The following is an 18,207-nucleotide window of genomic DNA, read 5'->3' as shown; positions in this document are numbered from 1 at the left end:
TATACACTATACACGGGTCATCCTCTCCAAATCGGGGAGTACTTTTTGCAGGTCTATAAGGCTATTGTACAAATTATGAAACATGTTAACCGCACGAATCATATAGACTGACTGTGCGATTATATCCAGAGGAAATACCAAATAGCGGTTAGGCCGGCGATCTCGAGTCAGGCAAGGTCTACAGCTCATGCACCAAGATCTGGGTATGACCAGTCCGCTCAAGGGAATAAACATCATCATTTCTTCTCCGCAAAGTCGCTAGCCTGCAAATTTCTAGTCATGCTGGGTAGCGTAACCACAAGGCCGTCAAGTTCCGGAGTCATCTTCACCTGGCATCCCAACCGAGAGGTCTCAGTCAAGCCAAATGCTAGGTCCAACATGTCATTCTCGTCGTCATCAGGCTCCGGCATCTTATCGTACATATCTGGATTCTCCACGATTACATGACATGTAGAGCAGGCGCATGAGCCTCCGCAAGCACCTTAAAAAACCGTTAGCAGCTGGCCCGACGGCATGTATAATGAACTAATTGACAAACCTTCCATTTCAAGATCGTTTGCCTGTGCTATATCAAGCAGGTTATCTCCCTCTGCGACTTCGAAATCGTGTCGTTCGCCGTCTTTATCAATGAAAGTAACCTTGATCCTGTTTGATATATATTAGTAAAACTCCAACTACTTCTCCATTTCTATTGAAGTCAGAGCTAAGACTCACTCTTCACCTGGCTTTGGCTTCGTAATATGTCCATGTAGCAGCTTCGAGGTCGAGGAGAAAGACCGGCTCGGTATGGATGAGCCGTGAGCAAGTTGCTGATATCTCGAAGTCCGTAGGACGGACCGGAAAAGTTGATATGATGCCCCGGGCACATTAGACAGCAGCCTGCTCTGCCTTGATATGCTCTTCAAGGGCGCATACCGTGCCGTCGAGAGTCTCTGGCCGGTACTCTGTGTTAGCGGTTGTAAGCCATGGCGGCATAGTCCTCTGGCTGCGGCCATCCCGGCGTCTCCTTTCTGTCGCGCACTCGCACCGGTCTAGGGAAGAAGAAAGGAATGGACAGCGAAGCCGTCTTAGACGCCGAAGACTGACGATGCGCTGGTGGTGAAGTAGATATTCTGGCTGGTCAAGCTGAGTCCTGTCAGCGTTCTAGCTTTACAAATATTTTAACAGAGTTTCTTTTTTTAGTACGGCCGTCGGAATTATTAACAAGTTGCGATGATTTCTATCTCCGAGCGCAACAAGCAACCAAGGGAAAAACACATCTAGAGAAGCGCAAACCGCAAACAGCAAACAGCAAACAGCAGACGCAGAAAGGACGTGGATCTTACGACGTTTACGAGTTTGAACGATCGAGAGTCTCTGGCGCTGGCCACGGATAGGCAATGAATTCAACACCAGAAGGCCCCAACCCGCTGAGGCCCTACTATGTGCCACCTCCCATAGGGCTGTCCAGTAGCCATGCCACATCCAAGGTCGTTTCGAGCGCGGCAGCAGAGAATATGACGAGCTTTGGGACGTCCGCGCGGGATATACTGTCTGATTTCGACTATTCGGATTACCTGGGGGACTCCTCGCCATCGGTGACAGAGTCCATCAAACAGCTGTTTGAGAATGCAGCAAGACGATACTCGCGGGTTTTGATGTCACAGCCATTCGAGGTCGCAAAGACGATACTACAGGTTTATGTTGCCGAAGATGCTGCCGCCGAAGTGGCAGAGGAGAGGAGAAAGCTGGACAGGCACCAGATGGAGCAGTACGAAGAGGTGAGAATCGACTTAGATATGTGGACTACTTCTTGAGCATTGCTGACTCGCTGGATTATAGAATGTATTCGGCTCTGACGATGAGAATAACTACTTTACTTCTGCTGCGCCTAATGCGTCTACGTATGCACCGTCTTCTTCTAGGGTTCATGGAAAAGCTCCCCAGCGTGTAACTGACCGGGCTGGGTACATACCACAGAGTGCTCAGCCAAAGTATATGCTGAAGGTCAGGGACTCGTCATCTATGCTTGATGTGCTATCTCAACTCTGGACAACTAGCGGACCAACGTCAATATGGAAAGCTTCAAACACTACATTTATATATTCGATACTCTTGCCTACTCTAAACACTTTTGTCCGCAGTCTTCTGTCTGCTATTCTAGGCTACCCAGAAGATTCATTCTCATCCTTTCCGGCCAGTGATATCCTTACATCAACCTCCCCGGGCACAGATTTGATACTCTCTTGCCTCTCATCTGCACTTTCAGCTATAATCCTATCGCCAATTGATACCGCGCGAACCTATTTAATTCTTACACCACACGGTCACGGGCCCCGTTCTCTTCTCCATTCAATCAGGCTTCTTCCATCTCCCAGCTACATGATTTCACCGCATCTTTTACCCATTACCATCCTTACATCGACATTACCGAATTTAATTTCGACCAGCGCCCCTCTTTTCCTAAAATCATATTTGTCTCTTGACCCGACGCTAAACCCTTCTACATGGAGTCTCTTCAGTCTTATGGCCCAAGGCCTTGAGTTAACTGTGCGAGTACCCCTGGAAACTGTTCTCAGACGGGCACAAATGGCGACCTTTACCTCTCCTGCTCTTCGCCGGCCAGGTGTAACATACTCAACCCCAAGCATATCATCACCTACCTCCAGCGGCCCCTCCACAACATTGGCAGAAGCATCGTCAAATTCAAATACCCCTCTGCCTACCATTGTTCCATCCCCCCAAAGCTATAGAGGAATTATTGGCACGATGTGGAATATTATTTATGAAGAAGGCACAAACCCAACACCCACGGACCTAGACACAATAGAACAGGTTCTCGGCCGTCCTCCTCAAGTAGGAAGACAGGGAAGCCGGCAAATCCAAAAACGTCGCAAAGGACAAGGCATTCAAGGCCTTTACAGAAGCTGGAGACTTGAGATGTGGGGTATAGTCGGGCTCTGGGGATCTAGCTTCCTTGGAACTCTTTTGAGCGGTGAAGAGGACGATATTGCGCCTGATTCCATGGGCAAGATGTCTCTTGGATCCACTGGAGGCCATGTAGGGACCGAGAAGGGTGCCTTCTAAACTGCTTTAATCATCTTTCAAACTTTCCGTCGGGAGTTGCTCTATATCCATCTCACTTTCATTCGGCTTGAATAATATCCTTGACTTTGCCCAACTACTTTGTTACTATATACTATCCCGCAAAATTCCACTAGACCAACCATCCCCTCTTTAATGTATTATACCCCATAGGCGGTCGACAATGGATACATTAATTCGTGAGATCAAAATGATAAGTGTAGAATAGTCAATCAAATCAGATTTTTGGCCGCGCAGCTGATCATTACTAAGGGAAACATGCACCACCTCTATATAAGTCCATCATTTCATCCGTGTCAAGAAGCGTATTCCCTACTGAAGGGGTTTTCTAAGCGTATCCCAAGGATGCGTGAAAAAGGTAAGGTGAGACTGGGTGCTATTAATACAAACAGAAGATGGAAGTCCAAACAAAGTGTTAACTGGGAACGGGAATAAAATCAGCTCAGAAACAGAAAGAATTTGACTCCGTGGCGCCTTTCCCTATTGAAACTCACGGCATTAGCCTGGTAGTACTGTATGGATGCACCAGGAGAACTGGAGTAGGGATATCCGCCTAATACCTCAAGGGATAGATGCTCATCTAGAACATGGTAGTAGGTAAAAGGAAAAATGAACCAGTTTTCAGCAGAAAGAGATAATCAAATAACAAAATCGTACGAAAGTGTCAGAGGATAAAAAAAAGAAAAATATGAAATCGTAGCTTTTACTTAGAATCAGCAAATCTTCGATCAAAATATCGCAAGACGCCCATAACACTTGCGGCTTCGACCTCCAAGGCAGGCCGGTTGGTAAGGTTTTGGTCCCGTCGCCGGTCAGGATTGAGGTTTTGTGGATTAGGAAGGGTATGCAGCTGGGGTATCCAATTGCTCAATTCATTTGATGCAGAAGCGAACTTTGGATGCAGAGATAGGGTAGTAAATGTATCAGCACAGCTGAGCGTAATTGGAGATGTAGCCTGCTTGGACGAGTCTGAACCAGATGATCGGTTTTTGCAGCATCCATCCTTTCCACCGCCACCTCCACAGCACCCGCCTTCCTGACGAGTAGATGCACGAGAGGCAGCAAGGCTCTTACAGAAAACCGAGCTGCGGGGATCTGCAAGACATTGAGCGCAAGTTCCGGGTCCATTGGCGCAGGGATTGCTTTTATTGCTCGACACCAACGTAGCTGACTTTGAGAGAACGTCCCCTTCGGAAGGAGGTGGGGTAAATTGTGATATATTCTGAATAGGTGGGAGCTTGGTCAATTGTGAAGGTTGATTGCTTCTGTCACTTGGTTGATCCTCTGCCATTTCTGCACAGATGCATGGCGAGCCATCCTGGCAGAAGCCACATGGATCTAACAGTATAGGTGTGGTAGCATCGTTCCCTGTTCGTGAATGTCTTCTGAGGGAGAACGAATGGGTGAAGTCGGTTTCTAGGTCTTCAGGCTCTGTTTTGATCTCGGGATTAGATCGGTGACGCTTTTGAGTGGCTCCTTGTGATGGCGACCTGCCCCGTTTGGAATGGGGATCATCCGTCTGCATCTGCGTGATGTTGGCGATGTTGAATGCATCATCAATACACTGACATCGCGTGGAGGAACACCTTTCGCACCCACCGATGACAGAGTTGCCATTGTTCGTTGTTCTTCCGGAATTGTTGATTCTCTCAAGCTGTTTAATAGCGTCTTCCTTGGCGACTTTTTCGGTCATGAGCTCATCCTCCACAGCTTTGCACCGATTCTTCCACCACAGTAACTGGCTCTTGTATTCCTCTATCTGCTGTTGCTGTTGTTGGATGGTCTTCTTCAGAGCAGCTTCCTCACGCTCATTCTCTTCCTCGATTTTCTTGATCTGCTCTTCTAGTTCTCCCACTCTCGCAGCTCTTCGTTCTCGAAAGGCCCTCTGTGCTGCCCGGTTTTGAGCTTTGCGTTTGGTAGGAGGTGTATCTGTGGCAGGCTTACGGCCTGGTTTGGGGCGCGGAGGAACGATCCATTCCTTGGAGGTAATCGAGCATTGAGTGACCGGTGCTGGTGACGGGGCAGCAGCTAGAGGTTTCACCGAAAGTGATCGTTGATGTGGAGTGCTTGCAGGAGCAATTGAGAGTGGCGCATGGGCCGATGTAGGCGTTCCAGCAGAAGTTGACATTGTCATACTCCGTCTCTCATCTGGCCCGAAGCCGGCCTATCGGGACGAATCGGCTTGAACTAGTATTCAGCCAAAAGGGAGATATAATGCCGGAGCCGGAGGGGGTGTTTGTCCTCTATCAATTGGCCTCTGTGATAGCCACGATGTGTGGTTGTGGGAATGAGAAGCCGTGAAATTGGTAGCAAGGATGGGTTGTCGTTGCTGGTTTTTTTCAACAACCCGCGGGGACACTCGGATGATCTGATTAGATTATCGTGCGATGAACATGTGACTAACCGGGATCACGTGTATTAGCCTTATCAGATCGCCAAGACTTTTTATCTTCTCATTCCAACGTCAATCAAAGAAAGAAAAAGAAACATGGAAGAAAAAGAAAGCAAAACTTTTGCGGTCAATATAATAATAATATGCAACTACGTTGACCGGGCTCTGATAAGCCGGATTGATTTTATCTGGCCCGGCTATTTTCTTTGGGACTATTTATGGCCGAGAATTGTTACTGGTCAGGTCCTCCGCACGCCCTTCCAGCAGAGCATCGACGGGAGCTCCCTATTGACTATCAGAATAATCACCTCGGTAACGGTGCCGGGACCCGGCATTTCACGGGTAGATCATGGGCAAGCTATGGCTTGTTGTACGGAGTACTGAATGAATTAATTGAATAATCGATAAAATTGGGGAGGTGACTCACAGTTCAATACGATCACAGATATATAAGCGTTATTTCCTTTCTATACTTATCCATATAGCCCAATTTTAACGTTATTAGGAAGTATGGCTTCTCCAAGTGCGCTGGTTTCAAGCCCCAAGGTTGCGGCCCTCCTCAAGAGGCTCCACGGAGAGTCTGGAGCCCAGGAATCCTCGTTCTCCGTCCTGTCATTCTGGCTTCGCAAGAAGATAATGACCATGATCTTTGGGAACCGTAGATGGAACTCTGCTGATGACGACTTCATGAGAGACAAATATATCTGTCTAGAGGCCGACAAAAGTGAACTTGTCTATCTTTTAGCGAGATCTACCGGTGCTCTAAATATCGTGGAAGCAGGTACAAGCTTCGGCGTCTCGACTATATACCTTGCTCTCGCAGCTGGACAGAACGCTGCAGCCAAAGCATCTGGGTCCATAACACCGGGACAAGGTGCTCAAGTCTTTGCAACGGAAAATGAACCTACCAAGGCGAAGAAGGCGAAGGAGCATTGGAAGGAGGCTGGGGAAGAGGTGGAGCCCTGGATTACCTTGCTGGAAGGCGATCTTCGCGAAACACTACCGGATCAAATGAAGAAGGTCGATCAAATTGATATGTTATTGTTGGACAGTATGTTGACCCCAATTCTTCGCTCACCCTTTCATCACGATTTGCTAAGTCAATATAATATAGTCTGGACTCCAATGGCTCTCCCAGCACTCAAAGCAGTTCAACCAAAGCTCCGTACGGGCGCACTTATCATTGCAGACAACACTGTCATGGCTCGAAGTGACTACAAGGACCTATTTGATTATATGGATGACCCTAAGAACGGCTTCAGGCACATGACGACCCCGTTCAAGGGTGGGTTGGAAGTTATTGTCTACCTTCCTTAAGGCCTTCGCGATAATACCTAGCATGACCGTGGTCATCTTTGCTGGGTGGATCACATATCTACTAGCAAAATAGCAGGTTTAAGCGCTAATTCACTATTTTACATGTTACTTTATTATACCTCTCTGTTACTATTCTATAATACCAAGTTTGGTCCCCTTATCGGAGTGCAATTCTCGCATTAATCTCTTGCAGAATTTTCCATAATTTAGTAAAGAATCTTCCAGTCATAAGAGATAGAATATAGTACAGGTCTAATAGGCAACATGCTACTCCAAATATCGAAACTGTAATAAAAGTGTACAGGTTGTGCAGTGATATACATAGCAGAAACGTAGGTGAGACTGACACACAACTCCCTTGTGCGCTCGCTGCTATGGAAGATCGGGTATACTGGTGTCCAAAGATGCAAAGTAGGTACAACACCTTTATCGTTTGCGGGATCTCTGATCGCCTCCTCCGGCCAATATACGCTTTGTTCGGAGATAGTTGCGTACAATATTTTCCACACTTCCTATATCGTGAGAGGGTTTCCTATAAACAGAAAAATTAGCAATGAACACCAGCATAGGTTAAAAAATTATCGCCATATGTTCTCTGCGATTATTATGACGAAAAGCATAGGGTAGTCATACCTCATGTATGTCAATTTCGCGCGTCTCTTTCTCTTCTCTGTGCGCTGGACAACCTCCACACCAACCACGTTAGGGCTGTATGCCTTAACCCACATCTCACAGCTGATTCTGGTCAATTTGTTTCGTAGCAAAAATGCAGTGTCGACTCCTCTCTGCCGAATATTCAGGCATACACCGGCGAAGGGATCGCCATTCTTAAACGTAACACGCAGAATGTCACCAACTTTGGCGCCCTGGCGATTTTTCGGATCGAACAGCGCTTTTCTCTCGCCAGTAGGGTCAAGTACAGACAATTGCTCAGCCGTAAAGGCGGCAATAGGGTCTTTGCATGTGTCGTATGGGAAAGCTGGAGGAGGGTGGACCTTGAGTTCCTTGGTGCCTGTACATCACAAGCCATGTCAGTGACCAGCAACCCAAGTAAGCTGTGGTATCTCGAAAATATAGAGCTAGGGCATACCCTTTCCAGGCCGACAGAACTTGGGGATCTGTGATATGAATTGTTCCGGAATAGTAGTAGGGAACGCGATCTTCTCTTTCCGGGGGGAATGGACGGTATGGAGGAATTGACGGCGAGGCACCTGCTGCCTTAACTCCTTGAATGCATTGGCACAGCAACCAGCCGGTCGCAGCGCCGACTTCACAGAGGCCATCGTGGTGAGAGTCTTCGTCCTTGCGTGAGTTGTGCTGGTCTTCTTCCTGTCGCTCAATGTCTTCTGAATAGAAAATTGAAACCATCAAAAAAGTGGCCCGTGCCAAGCCAAGACATGAACTTTTTTCTATCTTCGACTTTTTGGATGAAGCAAGAAAGTAAAAAACACACGATCAACTACAGAACACTAAGTCGAGCATTCACCTTGCATTCTATACCCGTCAGCTTGAAGTTATTACTCTATTAAATTGTTTGGTTTTGTCAGATTAAGCCAATGGCGCACCCACGGCTGGGGAGGGCTTTCGTGCGCGGGTGCACCTCCCAGAGTACATCCCTAGGTCGATACAGAGCCTTCTCAAGCTCTGCCAGCCTTTGCAAAGGTATGCGCTAATATCTCCTAGTGATAATGAAATGCTTCCGCTAATAGTATATTTGTGCAGCTCTTGTTCCGAAATTTGCTCCGACCTCATCCCCCGAGCTCGATGGCTTGCTCCAAAAATTTCGAGATAAGCTCTTTATTCCGGCATGGCTCCCATACGAAGACAAAAGAGCCATGTATAAGAAGTCAAAATCACAGGAACTACTCAGTCATCCCGTAGTGGTCAACGTTGGCACCGAAGATGCAGTCGATAACTACACACTGCGACCCATGCACATTGCAGACGCCCCGAGTAACAGCGAGGTCGCCAGAGTTATTAGACTGCTGAAGACAGAGGAAGATTGGAAAAGTCTCATTCCATTCCTAAGTGGACTTCATTCCTCGAAACGGGACCTCACCCCACATACTACTGAGATGCTTATACGGAGAGCTGGTGATCTTGGAATGGAAGCACACGTTTTGCAAGCTGTAGCGCAAGCACGCCGAACAGGCCTGCTCATGCGCAATGCTGATTTCACTCGAACCCTTCTATTTTCTATACGACTAAAGGCAGAAAAGGCCGGATTTAAGGGACCTGATGTTCATCTTGCTCTTGGACAGGCAAAGGAACTAGTCAGGTTACTGAATTCCCCAGAACACACTCACCCAGTTGCTGAAAAGGATCCAAAGAGGCTACCTAGTGTTATCGGAATGCTACTCGAGTTGAAGGCAGCCTACGCCATAGATGCGTTTAAGGGCCGTGATGAAGACCAGGGAGTTCGGTCATATGCGAATAAACTTATTAGCACATGGCCATTAGAGAAGTTCACTGTGCCATCAGAATGGCCAACAGCCAACTGGAGACTACGCACTTACGTACCTCTATGGCATGGAATGGACCTGGCTTTGAAGGTTGAAGAAATTAAAGCCCAGCCGGATATTCGACAAGGTCTGGAAGCTCGAAGGGGTGAATTGGCTAAGGCCATTGAAAGTTGTCTCCAGACTGTTGACAAGCACCGCCAGGAGGTCACCCACACTGTATCCTGGACGAAGTCACTGCTGCATAAATAGGGGATTTCTATCTTCACCTAGAGGATATATGTATTCAATCACGGCGTTTTGATTATGTTGGTCTCCAGAGCCAAATCATTTACTACTTGTATACTAGAAATTTTTATATTTATTACCCAACCTGTCCATGTATGAATCATATCTCTTGTTGCATCTTATTTTGATCACGCTAATTTAGAGATTTCCCATTAGAAATATCCCAGTAAGGGTTTCCAGCTCTGCTCATTGATTTTGTACCACAGGAATGTTGTTTAAAAGAAACCAAAAGTATCATATCTCATAAATATAAGTTCAAGCTAGGAGAACTAGAGTATTGTCCTCCTGGAATAAGCCGTCGGCTTCAAGCTTGCATTCACCAGATACCACAGCAGGTCCAGATATGTAGATCTATGAAAATGATTAGTATAGCTTCAAGGGAAAAAGGAGCTGCATAACTATTCTTATAGTCTGTTCTCACCTTTCCCTCTATGGCTTTCTCATTGCCTGACTTTTCATCGTAATCAACTAGTTTGACTTCCACACTGTTCAAGGGAGGGCCAAAGTGACTGAAACCCCGCTGTCCTCTGTAATCATATGGATTTGTCTGACAAACAGCTCCAGCTACTTTCCCAGTAGTAAGCGCATATGCGAGTCGAGCACCTGTCATGATCCTGAAATCTGTAAGTTGATCGCTGGTGAGCTGGTTGTTCCTATCTCCTTCAGCTCGATGAGAGACAAGAATCAATCTTAAATTTTTTAATGTCTGTTCCGAGACAGGCCCACTTCCGCCTAGAGCAGAGAGAATGTTGCTTGATGGCATCCTTCCTGAGTCTAAGGCCCGAGTCTGGAAGAAGCGGCCAAGTTTCACCAACGGGTTCAATTGCGGGCCCATGTATTGAGCATGGTAATCAGACATAGTGTGCGATGAGGCGATGATAATTGTTGGCGAGACTCCGGTAGTCGCAAGAGCAAAGTCGACGATTTCTCCAGCGACGGAGTTGAAAGCGATTGATGCATTTGAGTACAAGGCGGCTAGAACGAAACAAAGGGTATAAGAGTGTGCAAGCGAATCAATTGACAAGACCAAGTCTGATGACTTGAGCTGTTCGTTGCGGGGTAAAGAAGAACCCAATGCAGCAACACCAGAGATAATGTTCTGTGTATAAGGGTTAGTTCCCATGTTCCCCAGATGGTCAAGAGATAAGAACTTTACCTCTGAAGTATACTCGATGAATGAACCTAGGCCCTTCTTAGATGGACATAGAGTGGTCAGAGAAGGGGTTGGGGATTTAACATCCCATTCGGGTACCTCAGGGCTAACCGAGCCCTCTTTCTCATTGACTAACTCGTGCCACGTTGACACTTCGATCTTGCTACCAGCCCCTTCAGGGACTTCATTCCAGTCCATGTGTCGGCTGCCCTCCTGAGCAACCCATATTCCATGTCTCAGAGCAGGACACATTTTTAGCAAAGTAGTAACTTCCACAGCACCAGCTTCGGCAATGAGAACATCGGCCTTTGTCTCTTGAAGATAACCAGCAAGTGTTTGAGGAGGAAGGTTGTGAGGAATGATAACGGTTGGAAAACCGTAGAAAGCGCTTGCTATTAGACACATTAGATAACGGAATTGCCATAATCTAAGCCAGCGGAATTCATACCGAAGATAGTTGCAAGCATCTCTACCGAGTCAGTGAGACATATAGCCACTCTTTGTGCCTTGGTATCACTGATATACTGTCCAATGATCTTGATTTCCCGGGAAATATCATCAACACTGCGTTCTTGAGCTGTGTTTCCAAACACAGTGAAGATAGATCCCTTTTTCCCTGATGGTGTGCCATCGCTATTCAACTCCCCGCGGACAACAGCTTTCCATATATCTCGAAGGTCGCCCCGTCTGCCGGCAGTCCATCTAGGAGTGTCCGGATCACGAACACCAAGTCCAGCCTTGAGCGGGTAGCCATGGGGGACGTCCATGGCCCGTACAGAAGCAGACTCCCCACGCTGTCTGACGGGGGCTACCACTCCCTGCCGGGCCAGTACATACGGGTGTGCATCGGGGTCCGGTGTGAAGAAGAGTGTATATCCGATGTATGAGACGAGGACTGTTGCGAGCAGAGTCGAGTAGATATTCCAATCGGAGAAGAGCGCTTCCAGGAGCGCATCTGCCCTGGCCAGCATCGAGTCTTCGGCCGCCATGGTGAGATGTGGGTGTTTGACTTGAATCTGTATCCAAGCCTGGCCAGCTTGTTGGTTCTTATACCTCGCTGAAGCAGCGGCGCTTATAAGTGACGTCGTTTGGGTGGGATGAATACAAACTCGGTTTTGACAACACCATCAACTTCTAGGCTCAAACATGGGATCTGGAAGCGTAGAGTGACATAAGAAGGAGTGTAATTGGTTAATTACCGTAATCCAGGTCTCTTCTCGTATAAATATGGCTTGCTTGCGTGTGTCGTAAACTTGCTGTGAAATCTCGATACGCGACAGCCGCGGGTTTCTGTGGTAGCGCGGTAATTTTGGCGCCTAAATGAATATCAAGCCAAAAATCCAAACAGAAAAACATTGAGAGTTTAGGAACTTCTGCAAAGCGACAGCGAGGGAGGAAAGCTAGCGTTGGATGAGGGGAGAGCGTACCATGATATGAACCAGGAAGAGATAATATCCCTTGATATTCCGATAACTAGAAGGTAAGCGAGGTAGGTCTTTTTATCCAGGTGAGTTTTTCCATACATCTCCGACTGAATCATGGGCGAGGACCACCAGCTTACCATGTTGCTAGGCGTTCTGCTTCATTTGTTGCGTTTTTCTTGCGTACGGCGTGCGTTCCTTTGCATCAATGGCTCCTTCATCGCTCCCGTCGACTCCGCGGATGCTGGATACCAGTGGTCCACCAACAGCTTCCCCAGGCAAATGGCGACATCCACGTTTGAAAGAGATTATTCGACGACAGAATGCGTCCAGCGTCAATGAGAAAACGATCAGGAGGCTGCTCTTAAATGCAGGCACATTGATTTTTACTGGCTTTATTGGCAACACCTACAAGCAATAGTATGAGACGGCCAACTCCCCCAGACAACAAGGAGAGCAGAGTGCATGCTAACAGGATGGTGATAATAGCTCCCTAGCGATTGGATCATTTTTGCAAATCCCGACCTACCCAGACATCGTACTACTTGTTGTCCGTCTTTTACTGTTTATCAACATTGCCATGACTCTGTACCCTATCTACCGGGCACCTGACCAGGTATCCGACATCCCGCTGACTCCATCACAAAGAGCATTACTGGGACTCGACCCAAACAGCACGTCTCCCGCTACACAGGGCACCGAATACATCACACCACCGAGATACCGCATATCATCCAGCTCACGCAGGAGAAGCTCGGGTTCATGGGGCAACTCGCCCTTCTCATATTCGGGGGCTGAAGACTCACCCACGAGAAGCCATCCCGACAGCCCGCCGTTCACTCCCTCTGGTAGCCCGCTGTTCCAAAAGGGGATTCGGTCCGGTGGCCGGGACAGTGGCCGTAGAAACAGTTTTGGCTCACCTTCGCCGCTGGGACGGTCCAGCATTGGAGCACGAGATGGAAGCTCCCTGCGAGCTCCCTCGACGCCCACCCCGTTTGGAAAGGGCACCTCCCCTGTTATGACGCAGAAATGGCTGTTTGAGAGAAGCCGGATGTCCTCGTCCGGCAGCAGCGTGTTCAGCCAGTGATGTATGATGTATTGTTTCTGGAGGAAGCTCAGCTAGTTACGGTGTCAGGGCGTTTGAGGATTGTGTGTATTTATCACTTCTTTTTTACTTCTTTTCTGCTGCTCTTTCCTTCGATGCTTTCTTTTTCTCTCCTTGAATTAGAGAGCGCAGCATCCGGGATAGCAGCCCAGCAAGCTGGGTTTTCCCTTGCTGTAGCTCGAGATAGGACATACGTCTTTTTTAATCTGACCTGGCCAGCCCCGTCCAGCCAGCCTGTACCTCCTGATCGAATAGCTTGCATCTGTTATCTCTGTGCCAGGTCGGAGCAGCTGGCATGTACCTCCTGATGCGCGTACAAGGATGATTGCTGGGCGGCCGCGGAGGTTGGCCTTCTCTGCTGCTCTTCCTCTTCCTCTTCTCCCGCCGCTCCGCCTGGCCACCACCCGCTCAACTACCATCTCACCCGGCAAGACAGAAGACAGACTCCCTCGCAACAGGAAGACGGCCCCCCGAGAGAAGAGCTCGCTGCCTCGTCTCGCGAGCTAACTACCCCAGACCCGCCTCCAAGCTTGTCTCTGGGCTTGTTCCTTGGTGCGGCCCATCGCAACAAAGCTGCCAACTTCGCTTTGAGAGAAATAAACAAATATTGCGCCACCTCCAAGTCCAGCTGCTCACTGTTGAATGAGGCCTGCTATTTAATCTACCGGCCTGCCGTCTCGTATCACCTTTTGTCTCTTTGCTGGCTCGACCTCGCGCTCGCTCTTCGTCTCATCTCTGCGATCTGCTCTTGTGGGACTTGGGCTGTTTACCTACGTCATGGCGTCTCCTCCTCGCCGGGATGGCGCAGAACAGCCGAAGAGAGACGTGAAAAACCACGTCTTGTTCGAGATTGCGACGGAGGTTGCTAATCGAGGTTCGTCTTCGCTTTTCCATTTATCTTATTTTCTTTGCTGCTGCTTTGCTGTGCGGGGCGTTGACATGATATTGCAGTTGGCGGGATCTACTCGGTTCTCAAGTCCAAGGCGGCCGTGACAACCGCAGAGTATGGCGAGCGATATACGCTGATAGGCCCCTTGAACCGGGCGTCGGTATGTAGTTCGCTTTGTTTCTGCTGAAGACAGCTGGACCTGTGCTGATTTTTATCTTTGATACCAGGCGGTGGTCGAGGTGGAAGCCCTCACGCCAACGAACCCGCATTTGATCGGGGCGATTGAAGCCATGACTGAGCGTGGCATAGAGATCGTATACGGTCGATGGCTGATAGAAGGTGCTCCCCGCGTCCTCCTGATTGATACTGGGGCGGGATATAAGTATCTCGACGAGTGGAAAGGAGATCTTTGGAACGCTGCTGGGATTCCGTCACCTTCGGCTGATTCAGAGACCAACGAGGCAATTGCATTTGGATATCTTGTTGCGTGGTTTCTAGGAGAGGTCAGTACTTGTGCACATAACTCCTGAGAAAACCAAGGTTCACAGCTGATTTTCCGGCAGTATATATGTCGAGACACCGAGAGGGCTGTTTTAGCTCATTTCCATGAGTGGCTTGCAGGAGTTGCCTTGCCCCTGACCAAGAAGCGGCGGATGGACGTAACGACTATTTTTACCACTCATGCAACGCTTCTTGGACGATATCTTTGTGCTGGCTCAGTTGACTTCTACAACAACTTGAAGAACTTTGACGTGGATGCAGAGGCCGGGAAGCGAGGAATCTACCACCGCTACTGCATCGAGCGAGCTGCTGCCCATTCTGCCGATGTCTTCACCACGGTCTCTCACATTACAGCCTACGAGAGCGAGCACTTGCTCAAACGAAAGCCCGACGGAGTCTTGCCCAATGGATTGAACGTCAAGAAATTCTCGGCTGTTCATGAGTTCCAAAACTTGCACTCTCATTCAAAGGATAAGATTAACGACTTTGTACGTGGCCATTTCTACGGCCACAACGACTTTGACCTGGAAAATACCCTATATTTTTTCACCTCCGGCCGATATGAGTACCGAAATAAGGGTGTGGACATGTTTATTGAATCGCTCGCGAGACTTAATCACCGGCTGAAGGTATCTGGATCCAAGACTACCGTGGTAGCCTTTATAATTATGCCTTCCCAGACCTCCTCTCTCACTGTTGAGGCTCTTAAGGGACAAGCTGTGGTCAAATCGCTACGAGATACCTTGGAAAGCGTAGAAAAGAGTATCGGGAAACGGCTGTTCGAACGCTGTCTGGGCTGGAAAGAAGGTGACAACATGCCTGACGAAAAGGACCTCATGACAAACCAGGACCGTGTGCTTATCCGCCGGCGTTTGTTTGCCATGAAACGGCACAACCTTCCTCCAATTGTCACTCATAATATGCTCAACGACTCTGAAGATCCCATCCTTAACCAACTTCGCCGAGTCCAACTCTTCAACTACCCTACTGATCGCGTCAAGGTGGTCTTCCACCCCGAGTTCCTTAACTCTGCGAACCCTGTGCTGCCTTTGGACTACGACGATTTTGTCCGTGGTACCAACCTTGGTGTTTTCCCTTCATACTATGAGCCATGGGGCTATACCCCTGCAGAGTGCACGGTTATGGGAATCCCAAGTATAACAACCAACCTTGCTGGTTTTGGATGTTATATGGAAGAGCTGATCGAAAACTCAGCCGATTATGGTATATATGTGGTTGACAGACGATTAAAAGGCGTTGACGACTCGGTAAACCAACTTACGAGCTACATGTTCGATTTCTGCCAGAAGAGCAGAAGGCAGCGAATCAACCAAAGAAACAGAACAGAACGACTGAGTGATCTACTGGATTGGAAACGCATGGGCTTGGAATATGTCAAGGCTCGCCAGCTCGCCCTCAGACGTGGTAGGTGTTCATATTTCTCCCATTTATCCAAGTGAAAACCCCTCTAATTATACCACCAACAGCGTACCCTACCTCCTTTGATGCAGCAGACGATTTCCACGAGGCTATCGGTCATACAGAACAAAAGATATCTCGACCACTATCTGTCCCAGGTTCTCCTCGCGATCGGACGGGTACCATGACCCCAGGAGACTTTGCTTCCATCCAAGAAGGCCGCGAAGGGCTAGATACCGAGGATTATATATCCTACAAACCTCCGTAAGTGATACTAGTTTTAAACAGATTATTAGAACCAGTGCCAATGGAGTTAATGCTAACACCATACCTAGAGCCGGCAGTGATGATGAGGAAGAGGATTCGATCCCTGTTCCTATTAGACCGAAAAGGCAGTCCATCTCCCTCAAACTTGGCCCAGCTCCTAACGGACATGGAGCCGGAAGCGAAACCAAGGCTGCTTGATGACCATATGGAGAGAATGGCAGTGCGTGATATTATGTTGTTTGATACATATTTTGCCGAGAAGGGTTAGAGAAGTCAGTGCTGTGGAAGTGGGATGGTTGCGGATGTGAATAGCTTTATTGGGCTATTAGATATATTGCTCCCTCGTCTATTTGATTTATTATTTAGGATCTTCTATTCTTGCGCACGAGTAAGCGATTCTAATAGCTATTCAAAGCTATGTTCAATGCTCTGTATTTTTATGTCTTTCTATATCACTTTTCTGGGTAATACACAACTTAATTACATCGATTAGACCTCTGATGACATTCTGGTGTTGAACTGTCCATTACAAAAATGGGAGGGAAAGAAATATTAGGCTGCACGGTGATATTGTATTCATTAACTATTACATTTGTGTTGTTGTTGTTGGTGTTGATTTTCTAGATTTCTATGGGTTCATCTGTGGTATTTACATCAGAAAAGGGCCAGGATGATTGATTGGCAAAGCTTGGTTTACCATTAGTGAAAATAGGAGTGTTTCTTGGATTGTTAGGGAGATCATATCTACTTGTCACGCTTGTAGATCTTAGCCAGGAAGATTTCAAAGACGCTTCCCTTGAGTCCCTCGGAGGTGTCAATGGACGCAATCATGTTCTTCAACTTTGAAACTTGCTCTTCCTCAAAGTTATGGTAGACCTTCTGGAGATTCATCTCGTCGAAAACAGCCTTTACCTTGGCTTCCATGGCAGCATCTTTTCGGCCATAGCACTCATCGAGGACCTTGCGTTGTGCAGGAGTGCAGCGCTTCAAAGCCTGGTTGACCACCCACGAGCACTTGTTGTCCTGAATATCGGTTCCAATCTTTCCAATTTGCTCTGGCTTTCCGAAAACATCAAGGTAGTCATCCTGAGCCTGGAAGTATTGGCCCAATGGGATGAGGATATCATGAGCCTGACGAAGATTCTTAGGCGTGGCAAGCTGGAGGTAATGCAGAGCAAGAGCAACAGGAAGGTAGAAGCTGTAGTAGGCAGTCTTGTAGATGACAATGAAGTTGAACTTGTCCATGTTGAAGTTGTTCAGGTCGACGTTGTCTTCAGGGGCAGTGATAAGATCACACAGCTGGCCGAGTTCAGTTTGGAAGGTAATCTCGTGGAAGAGCTCGACAAGATCGATATATGCAGGGTGAGAGCGGAAGTGTTTCTTCAAGAGAACGTAGATAGAGGACTCGAGCATGAAGGCATCGTTGATTGCAATCATGCCGACTCCCGGGCGGCGGTACCAGCACGGCTCGCCACGACGAGTGATCGAGCTGTCCATTATATCATCTGAGACGAGGAAGAAGGCCTGCAGGAGCTCGGTCATCCATCCAAGGAGGCCAAGGTGCTTGAATTGTTCCTCGGTCAGGGGCTTCTCGAGGAGCGCAAGCGCAGTGTCGGGGACCGATAGGCCACGGTTTAGTTTCCCTCCGGGCGTGTTCTCGTTCAGGTTCTACGGCGCATGTCAGTTACCGCAAAGGCCCAGGCTACTTTGGACAGGACTGACCTTTTGCAGCCATTCCAGAGCTGGTGCCGGAATGTTATACTCCTTCGCATGCTCGCTGATATCCTGTACGAGTGCGGGGAAGACTTTGTTGAAGTCCTCGCGGCTGGTGCTGGAAGTCATGGTTAACGAGACAAAAAGTGTCCTCCGCGGTCAGTCAAGGCGAAAGGAAGAGAGCGCTGTGCGAAGCAAG

At 48.2% G+C, this 18,207-nt stretch overlaps 11 protein-coding genes across 11 annotated transcripts; 5 read left to right on the top strand and 6 right to left on the bottom strand.

Annotated features, from left to right (window-relative positions):
• Positions 1-236: 236 nt before the first annotated feature.
• Positions 237-995, bottom strand: ARB_06813 (uncharacterized protein; the record flags this gene model as incomplete). Its single annotated transcript, XM_003015007.1, has 3 exons — positions 237-424; positions 539-645; positions 715-995. 3 exons carry the CDS (start codon positions 993-995, stop codon positions 237-239), a joined length of 576 nt encoding a protein of 191 aa, XP_003015053.1.
• A 384-nt stretch (positions 996-1,379) lies between these two features.
• Positions 1,380-3,066, top strand: ARB_06812 (uncharacterized protein; the record flags this gene model as incomplete). The annotated part of the gene is made up of 2 exons (XM_003015006.1): positions 1,380-1,760; positions 1,822-3,066. 2 exons carry the CDS (start codon positions 1,380-1,382, stop codon positions 3,064-3,066), a joined length of 1,626 nt encoding a protein of 541 aa, XP_003015052.1.
• A 721-nt stretch (positions 3,067-3,787) lies between these two features.
• Positions 3,788-5,212, bottom strand: ARB_06811 (bZIP transcription factor HapX; the record flags this gene model as incomplete). Its single annotated transcript, XM_003015005.1, has 1 exon — positions 3,788-5,212. The coding sequence occupies one exon, from the start codon at positions 5,210-5,212 to the stop codon at positions 3,788-3,790; it is 1,425 nt and encodes a 474-aa protein (XP_003015051.1).
• A 774-nt stretch (positions 5,213-5,986) lies between these two features.
• ARB_06810 (O-methyltransferase, putative) lies at positions 5,987-6,793 on the top strand (the record flags this gene model as incomplete). The annotated part of the gene is made up of 1 exon (XM_003015004.1): positions 5,987-6,793. The coding sequence occupies one exon, from the start codon at positions 5,987-5,989 to the stop codon at positions 6,791-6,793; it is 807 nt and encodes a 268-aa protein (XP_003015050.1).
• A 578-nt stretch (positions 6,794-7,371) lies between these two features.
• Positions 7,372-8,076, bottom strand: ARB_06809 (uncharacterized protein; the record flags this gene model as incomplete). Its single annotated transcript, XM_003015003.1, has 2 exons — positions 7,372-7,805; positions 7,884-8,076. The coding sequence occupies 2 exons, from the start codon at positions 8,074-8,076 to the stop codon at positions 7,372-7,374; spliced, it is 627 nt and encodes a 208-aa protein (XP_003015049.1).
• A 552-nt stretch (positions 8,077-8,628) lies between these two features.
• Positions 8,629-9,504, top strand: ARB_06808 (uncharacterized protein; the record flags this gene model as incomplete). The annotated part of the gene is made up of 1 exon (XM_003015002.1): positions 8,629-9,504. The coding sequence occupies one exon, from the start codon at positions 8,629-8,631 to the stop codon at positions 9,502-9,504; it is 876 nt and encodes a 291-aa protein (XP_003015048.1).
• Positions 9,505-9,795: 291 nt separating this feature from the next.
• On the bottom strand, positions 9,796-11,682 carry ARB_06807 (uncharacterized protein; the record flags this gene model as incomplete). The annotated part of the gene is made up of 3 exons (XM_003015001.1): positions 9,796-9,891; positions 9,962-11,085; positions 11,142-11,682. The coding sequence occupies 3 exons, from the start codon at positions 11,680-11,682 to the stop codon at positions 9,796-9,798; spliced, it is 1,761 nt and encodes a 586-aa protein (XP_003015047.1).
• Positions 11,683-12,355: 673 nt separating this feature from the next.
• ARB_06806 (uncharacterized protein) lies at positions 12,356-13,201 on the top strand (the record flags this gene model as incomplete). The annotated part of the gene is made up of 2 exons (XM_003015000.1): positions 12,356-12,534; positions 12,604-13,201. The coding sequence occupies 2 exons, from the start codon at positions 12,356-12,358 to the stop codon at positions 13,199-13,201; spliced, it is 777 nt and encodes a 258-aa protein (XP_003015046.1).
• A 73-nt stretch (positions 13,202-13,274) lies between these two features.
• Positions 13,275-13,481, bottom strand: ARB_06805 (uncharacterized protein; the record flags this gene model as incomplete). Its single annotated transcript, XM_003014999.1, has 1 exon — positions 13,275-13,481. The coding sequence occupies one exon, from the start codon at positions 13,479-13,481 to the stop codon at positions 13,275-13,277; it is 207 nt and encodes a 68-aa protein (XP_003015045.1).
• A 917-nt stretch (positions 13,482-14,398) lies between these two features.
• On the top strand, positions 14,399-16,493 carry ARB_06804 (uncharacterized protein; the record flags this gene model as incomplete). The annotated part of the gene is made up of 4 exons (XM_003014998.1): positions 14,399-14,611; positions 14,657-16,034; positions 16,097-16,292; positions 16,325-16,493. The coding sequence occupies 4 exons, from the start codon at positions 14,399-14,401 to the stop codon at positions 16,491-16,493; spliced, it is 1,956 nt and encodes a 651-aa protein (XP_003015044.1).
• Positions 16,494-17,039: 546 nt separating this feature from the next.
• Positions 17,040-18,137, bottom strand: ARB_06803 (uncharacterized protein; the record flags this gene model as incomplete). Its single annotated transcript, XM_003014997.1, has 2 exons — positions 17,040-17,963; positions 18,018-18,137. The coding sequence occupies 2 exons, from the start codon at positions 18,135-18,137 to the stop codon at positions 17,040-17,042; spliced, it is 1,044 nt and encodes a 347-aa protein (XP_003015043.1).
• Between the last annotated feature and the right edge of the window lie 70 nt (positions 18,138-18,207).

This window comes from Trichophyton benhamiae (genome assembly GCF_000151125.1).
Source record: "Trichophyton benhamiae CBS 112371 chromosome Unknown contig00476.0, whole genome shotgun sequence".
In the NCBI taxonomy this organism is placed as follows: domain Eukaryota; kingdom Fungi; phylum Ascomycota; class Eurotiomycetes; order Onygenales; family Arthrodermataceae; genus Trichophyton; species Trichophyton benhamiae.
Note: the sequence above shows the minus strand (reverse complement) of the source record. Positions and strands in the feature narration are given on the sequence as shown.